The following is a 13,080-nucleotide window of genomic DNA, read 5'->3' as shown; positions in this document are numbered from 1 at the left end:
CCCAACATACTCCAACCAACCTCCGGTCCACTCAAAGCCACCTACCACCAACATACCCAACCCACTTCACACCAAAACACTCAAGCCAAGCTCTCACCAACGTACCCTAACCCACCTAAACCTACCAACCTCCCTCAATGCATCCAAACCCACCCTAAAGTATCTCCACCTTAATCCACCCAAAACCACTTCCAAATAAACACTAAACCTACCTACCATCAACACACCCGAGCTCACCCAAATCCACCAACTCCTCTTCAACCCACCTCCATCCACTCAAACTCACCTCCCAATGACACGCCCAAACCACTTCACACCAACACACTCAAAGCCATCCCTCAACACATCCGAATTCACTCCAACCGATCTCTCCTCAACTCACCCAACACACATCCTTGCTAACTGAGCCAAGCCCACCTCCCACCAATACACCCTGACCGGCTCACTCAAGCCTACCGCTCACTAACCTCTCCTTAACACACCCAAGAATACCTGTCCCAACTCTCAGCTCGCCAGCACACCTTAATCCAGCCCCTACTGACCCTTATCCAAATGATAGGCTTTGCACGTTAACATGGGTAGTGGTAAAAGTTAGAACTGGAATTCTCGTGTACTTACATCTACCATCTGCTGGACATGCTTACTGATCGTCAGGGCATCGAGCTTTGGGGCAACACCTGAGGCCCACTCGACAACCACGGGTGGCTTGCAGGGAGGCACTGACTGGAAGCAAAGAGAAACTGGTTAAATCTTTAGTAGGCTATAGCTGGACTACTGGAAGATCTCCCATCTGACTGAAGTCAGTCAGCAAAAGTGCGACCAAGCAAACACACATATCAGAAAAATAATCTCCCTCGGTTTTCTCCTGTTGTATGGCATTGGACAGGTTTACAATGATCTGGTAACACACGGTTACCAAAATAGCTATTGGGTAATCACAGTTTGGAAGACCGATTTCTTAGACCAAAAGGCTTCACTGAAACTGCTTCAAAAAATATACTGAAACATACCATGGCTTATAAAGTACAAGGAAATCCAACTAATTACCTTGTACCCTAAATCGCCACACTTATTGATGTCTTTCAGTTCTCCCTTGTCCCTGTGTTTGTGCTTTCAATCTGCTGAAGAGAGGCAGCCTGGGAACAGTCATTTTGTGCACGTTCCCAACAGCAGCGACGTCAAGGATTGTGACATGGATTAAGGAAGAAAGCCAGGACTAGCATTTCTATAGCGCCTTTCACATCCTCAGGATGTCCCAAGGACCTTCACAGCCAATTAAGTACTTTTGAAGTGTAGTCACTGTTGTAATGTAGGAAAACATGGTAGCTAATTTGCGCACCGCAAGATCCCACAAACAGCAATGAGATAAATGACGAGATAGTCTGTTTTAGAGATGTTGGGTGAAAGAACAACTGTTGGCCAGGACACCAGGAGAACTCCCGTGTTCTTCATTCAAGCAATGCCATGGGATCTGAGAGGGCCTCAGTTTAATATCTCATTTGAAATGCAGCATTTTTTTAAAATTCATTCACAGGGTGTGGGCATCGCTGGCAAGGCTAGCATTTATTGCCCATCCCTAATTGCCCTTGAGAAGGTGGTGGTGAGCCACCTTCTTGAACTGCTGCAGTCCGTGTGGTGAAGGTGCTCCCACAGTGCTGTTGGGGAGGGAGTTCCAGGATTTTGACCCAGCGACCGATGAAGGAACGGCCGATATATTTCCAAGTCAGGATGGTGTGTGACTTGGAGGGGAACTTGGAGGTGGTGGTGTTCCTATGCCCTTGTCCTTCTAGGTGGTAGAGGTCACAGGTTTGGGAGGTGCTGTCGAAGAAGCCTTGGCGAGTTGCTGCAGTGCATCTTGTAGATGGTACACACTGCAGCCATGGTGCGCCGGTGGTGGTAGGTGGGGTGCCAATCTCCGATAGTGCAATTATGTGCTCAAGTCTCTGGAGTGGGGCTTGAACTTACAACCTTCAGACTCAGAGGTGAGTGTGTTACCCACAGAGCCAAGGCAGACATCTCTATCCATGTTATTTTCTCTATCCATGGAGACTTAGACAAAAGGCAAATTAATTGATCCCACACTCCCAGCAGAGAGATTCATACGAAGGGAGCATATGTATTAAACCTTTATCACTAGTATTGTCGTAGCATATCCAACCCACACTCTCTTCAAGTGAGGTTCCCTGTTCTTAGGCAGCCTGTCTCTAAATGTTTGAAGGCACAATCCATGAGGATTTAGAACAGCCCCAGTAGGTGTATAGGGGCCTCCTCTTACTGCAGTCATGTGGCAGTTCAGTAGATCGCACCGCCCCTGTAATCATTCAAAAGGACAGAGTTTGAGAGAGTCATATCTCTGCAAACACTGGGCTGTGCTAAGGACATCCCGTCTGCACAACAGGCCCTTTAGGTGGGTGCACCAGCAGCAGAGGGGCTGGTGGAGCAGCTTGGGTTTGCCTGCAGCAGTTTTGGGAAGGGTTTGGGACTGAGGGGTACAGCTACCAATTCACACAGTCCCCACTCTCAGCCAGACATGGCGTGTAGCCCAGCAGGCTGGGTTGGAGTCTAAACAGAGAGCAATTTGTTAAAAAAAATATATAAAGGATCAAGAAGATACATTAAAAAATATAGCGCCCAGTTTTGCCTCTTGTGCATCCCCAGATTTTCATCGCTCCACCATTGACGGCCGCGCCTTCAGCTGCCGAGGCCCTATGCTCTGGAATTCCCTCCCTAAACCTCTCCGCCTCTCTTTCCTCCTTTAAACCTATCTCTGTGACCAAGCTTTTGGTCACCTGTCCGACTATCTCCTCATGTGGCTCAGTGTCAAATTTTGTCTGATAATCGCGCCCCCTGGGAAGTGCCTGGGGACATTTTACTGTGTTAAAAGGCGCTATATAAATGCAAGTTGTTCCTGTTGCAAAGACCACATAGCACTGTCGGAGATCTCAGACTGCAAACCACAGCAACACTCGTCGTAGCTGCACAGAATCCTTGCCTTTATCAGCAACAGAACTGCGGTGATAGATTTTAATTTTCTGTCTGCTCGCAGCACAGTTTCAGAGCAAACACTCGACACTTTCCACACGGTGCCGTTCAGGTCCTGGCACTCGCTCACACTGCGGGACTGGTCCACAGACACCAGTTGCCCTTTGGTATCTCGCCCGCTCTTGATGTGTGAGCCCAGACGGTGGGAATCAGCAAATATTCCACTGTGTGGAGGGCATCACAACTGAGTCCAATCCTGGACACACAGCCGGGGGTCACTGCATAGTTACCCTAAATTATTTCCCACCCACCCCCAACCCAGAGATTCCACATAGGAACATAGGAACAGGAGGAGGCCATTCAACCCCTCGAGCCTGTTCCGCCATTCAAAGAGATCATGGCTGATCTGTGACCTAACTCCTTTGGCCCATATCCCTTAATACCTTTGGTTAACAAAAAGCTATCAATCTCCGATTTAAAATTAACAATTGATCTAGCATCAAATGCCATTTGCAGAAGAGAGTTCCAAACTTTTACCACCCTTTGTGTGGAGAAGTGTTTCCTAATTTCACTCCTGAAAGGTCTGGCTCTAATTTTTAGACTCTGCCCCCAGTCCTAGAATCCCCAACCAGCGGAAATAGTTTCTCTTTATCTACCCTATCTGTTCCTCTTAATATCTTAAAAACTTCGATCAGATCACCCCTTAACCTTCTAAATTCTAGGGACTACAACCCTAATGTGTAATCTCTCCTCGTAACTTAACCCTTGAAGTCTGGGTATCATTCTGGTAAACCTACGCTGCACTCCCTCCAAATATCCGTCCTAAGGTGTGGTGCCCAGAACTGCTCACAGTACTCCAGGTGTGGTCTATTCTGAGGTTAATTTTTATCACCAACATAGCTGAGATGTGTTAACTCAGCACAGACTTGCGATCAGACCTTGAATCTTCCTAAATAACAACAGAAAATGCTGGAAAAACTCAGCAGGTCAGGCAACATCCGTGGACAGAAATTTGAGTTGACGTTTCGGGTCGAACCCTTCTTCAAAACTGGAAAGAAAAGATGGATCGGAGGTAGGGCTGCGATCGGACAAAAGAATAAAAGAAACAAAAGAAGTAAAAAAGAGACAATGAAGGGTGTTAGAAGCTAGACGAGATGGTAATGGGCTGAGATTGGGTGTAAAGTGTACTGGCAGGGCAAGGGATAGCTGCCAGGTGTGAGAGCGAAACAAAAGGAAAGGGCGGGGGGGAAAGGAGTGGAAAAATTACAAGAAAAAATGAAATAGGGGCCGAGGTTATGATCTGAAATTGTTGAAGTCGATATTGAGTCCGGAAGGCTGCAGAGTGCCTAATCGGAAGATGAGGTGCTGTTCCTCGAGTTTACGTTGAGCTTCCGTGGAACAATACAAGAGGCCAAGGACGGTGAGGTCCGAGTGGGAATGGAGCGTTGAATTAAAATGACAGGCGACCGGAAGCTCGGGGTCACCCTTACGGACTGAACGGAGGTGTTTGTGTGTGCCTCGTTTGTGTGGCTCATTGGGAGTGTAGTTAACAACCGAGTCAAAGAGGGAGCTGCACGGAGGCAGAGGAGGTTTATAACTGCTCCTTACTCTTTCACCATCCCAGGGGAGTGGGCCTTTGGCGTAGCGGTAGCATCCCCGCCGCTGGGCCAGAAGGCGTAGGGTTTCGAACCCCGCTCTAGACAGTCCCGGCAAGTGGAGTCGGAGCTCCGGCTCTAAATTCTGGGTTGACATCCAGTGGGATACTTGCGTCCGTGGGCGTGGGTGGCCCCCCCCCCCCTCGTATGGGTTGTGGGAGCCCGTAAAACCCTCCCGCCATAGGACTAACCACCCTGATGGCTGGTACGAAGATGGTTACGGTCGCGGAAGGAGCGATAATCGCGGCCAGAAATCCTTCCACCACTTCATACAGTTCCCCAAAGGGAACAGTATGAAGACACGTACGGCGACGACCAGCCCAGGAAACATTGAACCAGTGCATATTGCATAGGCTAGGGTTGAATTTCCTTGAGTTTAGAAGGTTAATCCAATTTGAGGTGTTGAAGATGATGAAAGGATTTGATAGGGTAGATGAGAGAAACTATTTCCTCTGGTGGGGGTAGTGCAGGACAATTAGAGAAATGTAAGAAGTCACACAACACCAGGTTATAGTCCAACAGTTTTATTTGAAATCACAAGCTTTCGGAGCGCTGCTCCTTCGTCAGGTGAAGTGGAGAGATGCCTATAGACACAGATTATATAGTCAGAGAATAATGCCAGATGATTACAGGTAATCTTTCTAACTGCCATTTATCACAACTCGGCACCATCACCGCCAGCAGCAACCAAGCCTCCCCCGGTACCACGGTTGAAACCACAGGGAAGTCCATCGTCAACTTGTCCGACCACACCCTTCAACCAGACGAAATTGAAGTTCTCAGCCGAGGGCTCAATTTCTGCCCCACCACCAAAATGGACCCCATCGGTCTCGCGGCAGACACAGAGGAATTCATCAAGAGAATGAGGCTCTGGGAATTCTTCCACAAATCCCAAGATGTCAGCAGCGAACCCAATGAGTCAACCAAATTATCTCTCTGCCGAGGTGTGATAAATGGCAGTTAGAAAGATTACCTGTAATCGTCTGGCATTATTCTCTGACTATATAATCTGTGTCTCTAGGCATCTCTCCACTTCAACTGACGAAGGAGCAGCGCTCCGAAAGCTTGTGATTTCAAATAAAACTGTTGGACTATAACCTGGTGTTGTGTGACTTCTTACATTTGTCCACCCCAGTCCAACACCGGCATCTCCACACCTTAAAATTAGAGCCAGGCCGTTCAGGGCTGATGTCGGGAAGCACTTCTTCACACAAAGGGTGGTGGAAATCTGGAACTTGCTCCCCCAAAAAGCTGTTGAGGCTGGGGGTCAATTGAAAATGTCAAAACTGAGATTGATAGATTTTTATTAGGCAAGGGTATTAAGGGTTACGGAACCAAGGCGGGTAGATGGAGTTAAGATACAGATCAGCCATGATCTAATTGACTGGTGGAACAGGCTCGAGGGGCTGAATGGCCTCCTCCTGTTCCTATGTTCTAGTGCAGGCCAAGCCGATACCAAGATTCTAAAGTTAAAAAAAGGAAACTAAGTAGATTTCCACTAAGGAAAAGAAATCCGATTTGACGGAATAAATTATGGAGCAGGGGAAAGGGGAGATGAAGCCTGGGAGTGTGTTCCAAGGCTTGGGCCACTTTAGCACGTGATATTTTCCACTCCCTTGTGTGTTGCTGTCGTTCATTCTCTGTATAACCCTCCTATAGTAATCTGGGATGTAATGTTTAAGTTATCCACCAGATAGAGCCAAATATTAAGGGTTCACATTCACCAGTATTTAAGGTAATGGGTCATGTATTCAATGTCCTGGTACACCAGTTTATACAGTAATGTGGCATTGCATTATGGGTATGACTCAGAGGTTCATCCTCCATCTTGGCTCGTGCAGTAAGAATTATGTGCCTGGCTTCCAGCTTGTAAGAGCTATGTCTCTCTGCTACACCGTGTAAATAAACAGTTGGGTTTTGTTCCTAATATCTCGCTTCTCTCAGTTTCTGACCTTACCACTCGGACATCACACCTTCTATGTAATAATACACTCCCTCCTGCTCACTAGGCTCGAATACTCCCCCGTAAATTAGGCACTGGCCTCCAAATACAATCGTATAAAATTCTATCACAGCTGGTAAAGTGGAAGGTCCTGAATTTCTGTTGGGTCTCGCGATCTACTGCGACCGAAGATCAGCAGAAACCCTCCCTGGAGATATGACGTAAGAGGCCACTTCTCCGGGTGGGGGGGTGGGGGGAGGTGGGTTCCGATGACCTTCCGCTGAAGTTCTGGGAGCAGATCGGGAGAACCCTTGTGGTATTTTCAGACGTAAAGTCTTCCTGCGGCATTCTGCGCCGAGCTGGATTGCGTTTTCTTACCACTGTTCGGTGAGTCTTTGGTTCCTTTGTGTAGGACAGCTCATAGATTTCGTCTTCAGTGTAGTACAGGTCAAGCGATAACTAAGAGAAATGGACAAGACAATTACAGCAACGACTGGGCAACTGCACAGATGGACAAGCCAATTGGAACAGTGTTTGACCTTAAAGGCATTGAGCCAGATGGACATAAGGATAAAAGAAAGAAAGAAAGACTTGCATTTATATAGCGCCTTTCATGACCACCGGACATCTGAAAGCGCTTTACAGCCAATGAAGTACTTTTTTGAAGTGAAGTCACTGTTGTAATGTAAGAAACGCGGCAGCCAATTTGCGCACAGCAAGCTCCCACAAACAGCACTGTGCTACTAATGACCAGATCATCTGGTTTTTGTTATGTTGGTTGAGGGATAACTATTGGCCAGGATGCCGGGGAGAACTCCCCTGGATAGTTAAGAGTAGAAATAGACTGGAGGCTGGGCGGTTCCTCTATTCCCAGAGAGCAGTGAGCCTCTGGAAAGTGTTGCCGGCTGGTGCGGCGGGTGCTGACTCTCTGCCTTCAAGTGGAGAGCTGGACCTGTTCCCGACTGGGGCAGAGATCGCATCATATAGAAGGTAAGTGTCTTTATAGACAACACTGGGTCCATGTCGAGCTCTTCGGTGCACATTCGATGGGCCGAATGGCCTCCTTCTGTGCTGTACGATTCTATGTGATCTCCTGGACTGGTTTCAATCACCTGAGGGTGGGGGGGGGTCGGAGAGGAATTTTCCAGGGTACATTTTCCCTTATTGGCCCCGGGTTTTTACTCCGCTTTTTTTCCTCACCCAGGGGATCACATGGCTGTTGGGGTGGGTAGGTGGGGGATGAGGAAGGAGGGGGAGGTAGGTAGTGTCTAATCATGATGCTTTGGACATCATGAGTGTGGGCAGGCTTGATGGACCAACTGGTCTTTTCTTGCCCCTCAGTTTCCTAGGTTTGTATGTCGGTGACTGGTATTAAGGAACACTTAAGAGAGATGAGCAGGAGGACAGTTAGAACAGTCTGGTCATTGGGATACTAAGACACAATAAGAACATCACAACATAAGATGTAGGAGCAGGAGTCGGCCATTTGGCCTCTCGAGCCTGCTCCGCCATTCAATAAGATCATGGCTGATCTAATCTTGGCCTCAACTCCACTTCCCTGCCCGCTCCCCATAACCCTTGACTCCCTTATCGTTCAAAAATCTGTCTATCTCCACCTTAAATATATTCAGTGACCCAGCCTCCACAGCTCTCTGGGGAAGAGAATTCCAAAGATTCACGACCCTCTGAGAGAAGAAATTCCTCCTCATTTCTGATTTAAAAGGGCGATCCCTTATTCTGAAACTATGCCCCCACGTTCTAGATTCCCCCACGAGGGGAAACATCCTCTCTGCATCTATCTTGTCGAGCCCCCTCAGCATCTTATATGTTTCAATAAGATCACCTCTCATTCTTCTAAACTCCAATGAGTGTAGGCCCAACCAACCTGCTCAACCTTTCGTCATAAGACAACCCTTTCAATGACAGGAGGATGGCTCCAGCAGTGACTGGTTTTAAGGATACGAAAACAGATAGCCAGTAGTGACTGGGTCAGCGAGGAGAACCGACGTGCCCGAGATGGTTTTGCGTACTCAGGCTTGGCTCAGCTACTATTCTCCTATGTTGGCCCAAGAAAACTGGATTTTCTTTTTTTTTTTACCTTTGGTGCTCCAGGCACAGGCAGGAAGGAGCCAAATTTAAAATTTTCGTCCCGGTTTTCAGAATCCCTCCATGGCATCTCCCCTCCCTATCTCTGTAACCTCCTCCAGCCCTACAACCAACATTCCCTATAAGGGCCGCGCACCTCTCTGCCAGTCCGGCCCAGCCCGAGACCGGCTTTTTCAATGTAACGGATGCGCAAAACTGTGGATGGGCCGCACACCCAAAAAGAAAAATAAGAGGGAATATCGCCTACAGCCCTCCGAGATCTTTGCGCTCCTCCAACTCTGGCCTCTTGCGCATTCCCTGATTTTCATCCCCCCCCCCCCCGCCATTGGCGGCCATGCCTTCAGCTGCCGAGGCCCTAAGCTCTGGAATTCCTGCCTAAACCTCTCCGCCTCTCTCTCCTCCTTTAAGAGGCTCCTTAAAACCTACCTCTTTGACCAAGCTTTTGGTCACCTGTCCTAATATCTCCTTATGTGGCTCATGTCAAATTTTGTTTGATAATCGCTCCTGTGAACCTCCTTGGGATGTTTTACTACATTGAAGATGCTATATAAATTCAAGTTGTTGTTGTTATAGTGGGCATCTAATTCTGGACAGTCTAGCGGTCAGTATGTATCTCCATTCACTATTAGTCTAGTTGGAGGGATATGCATCCACATAGGTTGCTGGTCTATAAAGGCATTGGCCTATGGGATTGAGGACACTTCTCTAACTTCTGCTTGTCGAATGCCTGACCCTAAAACCAAATGTAAACCCTGAGCTGAACCCCATCCTGTATCCAAAAGTGTTTTTCCCTCATCTAAGATGAATAGCGTAAAGGTAAATATGACATTTCCCTTCTTGTCCTGGAGCCATGCAGGGCAGGAGACTTGCTCCCGGGACTTTGCACAAAACCGCTCCAAACTGGGTACTAGGATGTTCCTGAGAGTGCACAGTGGTGTCCTTCCCTCCAAGTTTCTCCACAAGGTCGTAAGGATAGCGTGCCGACTCTGACACTCCATCGTAAGTGAGGCTTCGTTATAATCTAGAGACTCGAGGATTGGTTCTTGAGGCTATCATGTTGATGCTTCAGATTAATGTTGTTATCATCTTTTGGCTTGGTTCTTAAGGGAAATTCAGAGGCATCAGATGAAGAAGGCCAGTTTGACTACTAACCCCTTGGCCTACCTAAACCCCACTCTGCTGTATTTTCAGTTAGTGCCAGCTCACAACAAGCACACCATTTCACAGAAAATCACAGAAACCCCACAGTGCAGATAGAGGCCATTTCGGCCCATCGAGCCTGCACCGACACATATCCCACCCTATCCCCGTAACCCCTACACCAACACATGTCCCACCCTATCCCCACGTCTTTAATCCCCCTAACACTAAGGGTCAATTTATCATAGCCAATCAACCTAACCGCACATCTTTGGACTGTGGGAGGAAACCGGAGCACCCGGAGGAAACCCACGCAAACACGGGGAGAATGTGCAAACTCCACACAGATGGTCACCCGAGGCCGGATTTGAACCCGGGTCCCTGGCGCTGTGAGGCAACAGTGCTAACCACTATGCCACCATGCTGCCATTTGGGACTTTTGCCAACCCAACTGTGGACACTTTGGAAATCTCCTGGTGGGAGACAGCAGAACACTCGAAATCAGACAGGATGGAAGAATAGTGCTACAGGTGTATTCCTTGCCCGCCACGCCACAACAACAAATTGCATTTATATAGCATCTTTAACACAGTAAAACGTCCCAAGGCGCTTCACGGGAGCGTTATCAGACAATTCTTGACACCGAGTCACAGAAGGAGATATTAGGACAGGTGACCAAAAGCTTGGTCAAAGAGGTAGGTACTTAACGCTAGAATTCACAGAGGCTAACCCTGGTTTGGGTTAGTTGCGATTGACTTTTACTCCTCTACTTGTCCATCCAGGGATGGGCGGCTAATGTGCCGGACTCACTGTGAGGAGATGGACAAGGTCCTTGTTGGCTTCGAATGGCGGCGTGCTGCCCTGGATCTGGATCAGCTCGGAGATACGGCTATAAAGTTGCTGGAGCTTGTTCAGGTTGATCTTCTTATCTTCGATATAGTCCGGCAGCGCCTCATTCAAGGAGACAAGGTCCTTCAGGTGAACCCCTAGGATGGGGATCTTAAACCCTGTGCATTCACTGAAGACACGCCGATAGTTGCTATAGTTACTGCAGGAGGAGAGCAGCTCCGTCATTTCGTTCAATGTCTACGTTAGAAGGAAAGGAGCAGGTGGTTAGGGCAAATGACCAATCATCACAGAGTTCAGAGCTGACATTAGAACAACAATCACCCATCCATTCATAACATTCTGACAATTTATTCCAATTTTCTTTCCCTCTCCCCTGAAGGTAGAGACACTCTGGCCTAGAAATTCAGTTGGCTGCGCCACCCGTTAGCGCCTTAAGAGGGCGCTAAGTGAGTCGCAAGCCACTGGCCACGCCTCCCGCTAAATTCAGTGGGACGCTAGTGGTGGCGCTAGCCGTTAGTGCTGCGCCGCTACCGATGACGTCATCGGTGTGCGCAGTGCCCCGGCCGCGATATTTAGAAGCGCCCCCTGATTTAACGCCGGACGCTATGTGCGACCGGTTCAGGGGGGCCTACCTGCGGCGATGGAGGCGCAAATTAAAGGAGGTGCGGGGCGGCCATTTTTGTTGCTGGCCGCCTGCCAGCACCTCTCCGCGCTGCCGTCCCCGGCCTCCTGAACACCCCCCCCCACGGAGTGCCGGCTGCGTTCCAAGAGCCCGGCCCTTCTCCTCGGTGCCGGGCTCTTTTCCCGGCACTCGCGATCCTCGGGGGCCCAGCTGGGCCCCAGATCGCGGTGAGCAAGGCCCCTCCCCTTTAAGTAGGGGAGGAAGGCCTGCAGTACCGCAGCGCGACGTGCCGCAGCGTGTGGCGTTGCGGCACGTAGCGCCACGATATTCAGTTGCAGCGCCCCAAGAGGGATGCGGGGCGCCTCCAGTAGCGCCGCGCTTCCCTCTGGGGTGCTCCAACTGAATTTCCGGCGGGCAGCCGCGATTGCTTCCGGGGCGCTACTTTTAGCGCCCTGGCGAGGCTGGCGCCTCAAACGGGGCTATAGTGAATTTCTAGGCCATGATGCGGTAAGCTTCCATGGGTGCTAGTGGCCGCCTGCTGCCTTGCATAGGTGGCCATGTATGAGCCTAGTGAGGGTCTGCATGCTATTTAGGAACATAGGAACAGGAGGAGGCCATTCAGCCCCACGAGCCAATGATCAATGAGATCATGGCGGATCTGTATCTTAACTCCATCCACCTGCCTTGGCTCCATATCCCCGTCTAGCAAAAGTCTATCGGTCTCAGATTTTAAATTATTAGTTGAGCTTGTATCTACCGCCTTTTGTGAGAAAGAGTTCCACACTTCTACCACCCTTTGAGTGAAGAAGTGTTTCCGAACTTCTCCCCTGAATGGCCTGGCTCTGATTTTAAGGTTATGGCCCCTCGTCCTAGACCCTCCCACCAATGGGAAATGTTTCTCTCTATCTACCCTGTCAATTCCTTTCAAAATCCTAAAAACCCTCAATCAAATCACCCCTTAACCATCTACAGGAAACTTTCTGTTATCCGGCACGGACAGGACCGACGTGGTGCCGGTTCATCAACAATTCCGGATAACCGAACGCCATAGTAAAAGATACGGAGCTCAGAGCTCCGTATAAAGCAACAAACCCTGTTGCTTAGCAACAGCTTCAGAACAACGTCCACAAGTTGCAAGCGTCTCTGTAGCTTAGCAACAGCTGCAGCCAAACCCTTGCCTTCCTCCATTTGTTGCTGAGCAAGTAATAAAAGTTACCTGAACCGACTCCTGAATTTTGCCGGTTAACTGACATTTCCGGTTATTTAGGGGCCGGTTATTCGAAAGTTTCCTGTATATTCCAAGGACTACAAGCCTAGTTTTTGTAATTTCATGATCTAACCCTTGGAGACCTGGTAACATTCTGATGATTTGACCAGGCTATTTGATGATAAGGGGCATCACAGTGGGGTCCAAACCTGTCCTCAACCAGCATCCTCTTCACATTCCACAGCGGGGAGGATCACTGGACAGCAATGAGGAGCAGGAACCCCGGCTGATTTTTCCAAAGGCACTAAGGTCAGGTATAGTGCCTCCACTGTTGTCCTAACAGAGATCAGCTGGCTCAACCTAGGCCAGAGATTGGTCCTGGGATCTTGCTAAACTGTATGGCTCAGTATCACACCATAATGTGCCTCTGGATCAATTGGAATAAACAGATGGGAATAGTGGGATGGGATGGGCGGGATTGTCCTATGAGGGGAGATTGAGTAGACTAGGCCTATATTCCCTAGAGTTTAGAAGAATGAGAGGTGATCTCATTGAAACGTACAAAATTCTTACAGGG

General features: G+C 48.9%; 1 protein-coding gene across 2 annotated transcripts in view; it reads right to left on the bottom strand.

Annotated features, from left to right (window-relative positions):
* Positions 1-13,080, bottom strand: part of rasgrp4 (RAS guanyl releasing protein 4) — a 217,179-nt gene that overhangs the window by 37,341 nt on the left and 166,758 nt on the right. For both annotated transcript variants that reach the window (XM_085973565.1, XM_085973563.1), the window contains exons 9-11: positions 10,636-10,911; positions 6,958-7,038; positions 619-723 (exon numbers count right to left, since the gene is read on the bottom strand). In XM_085973565.1, coding sequence (XP_085829691.1) covers positions 619-723; positions 6,958-7,038; positions 10,636-10,911 — 462 coding nt within the window. The remainder of the gene's footprint in view (positions 1-618; positions 724-6,957; positions 7,039-10,635; positions 10,912-13,080) is intronic.

The sequence above is a fragment of the Somniosus microcephalus genome, chromosome 34, assembly GCF_052327205.1.
Source record: "Somniosus microcephalus isolate GS21.2 chromosome 34, FLI_Smic_1.0, whole genome shotgun sequence".
Classification (NCBI taxonomy): Eukaryota; Metazoa; Chordata; class Chondrichthyes; order Squaliformes; family Somniosidae; genus Somniosus; species Somniosus microcephalus.
The sequence above is the reverse complement of the archived record's forward strand: the minus strand, read 5'-3'. Positions and strand labels throughout refer to the sequence as shown.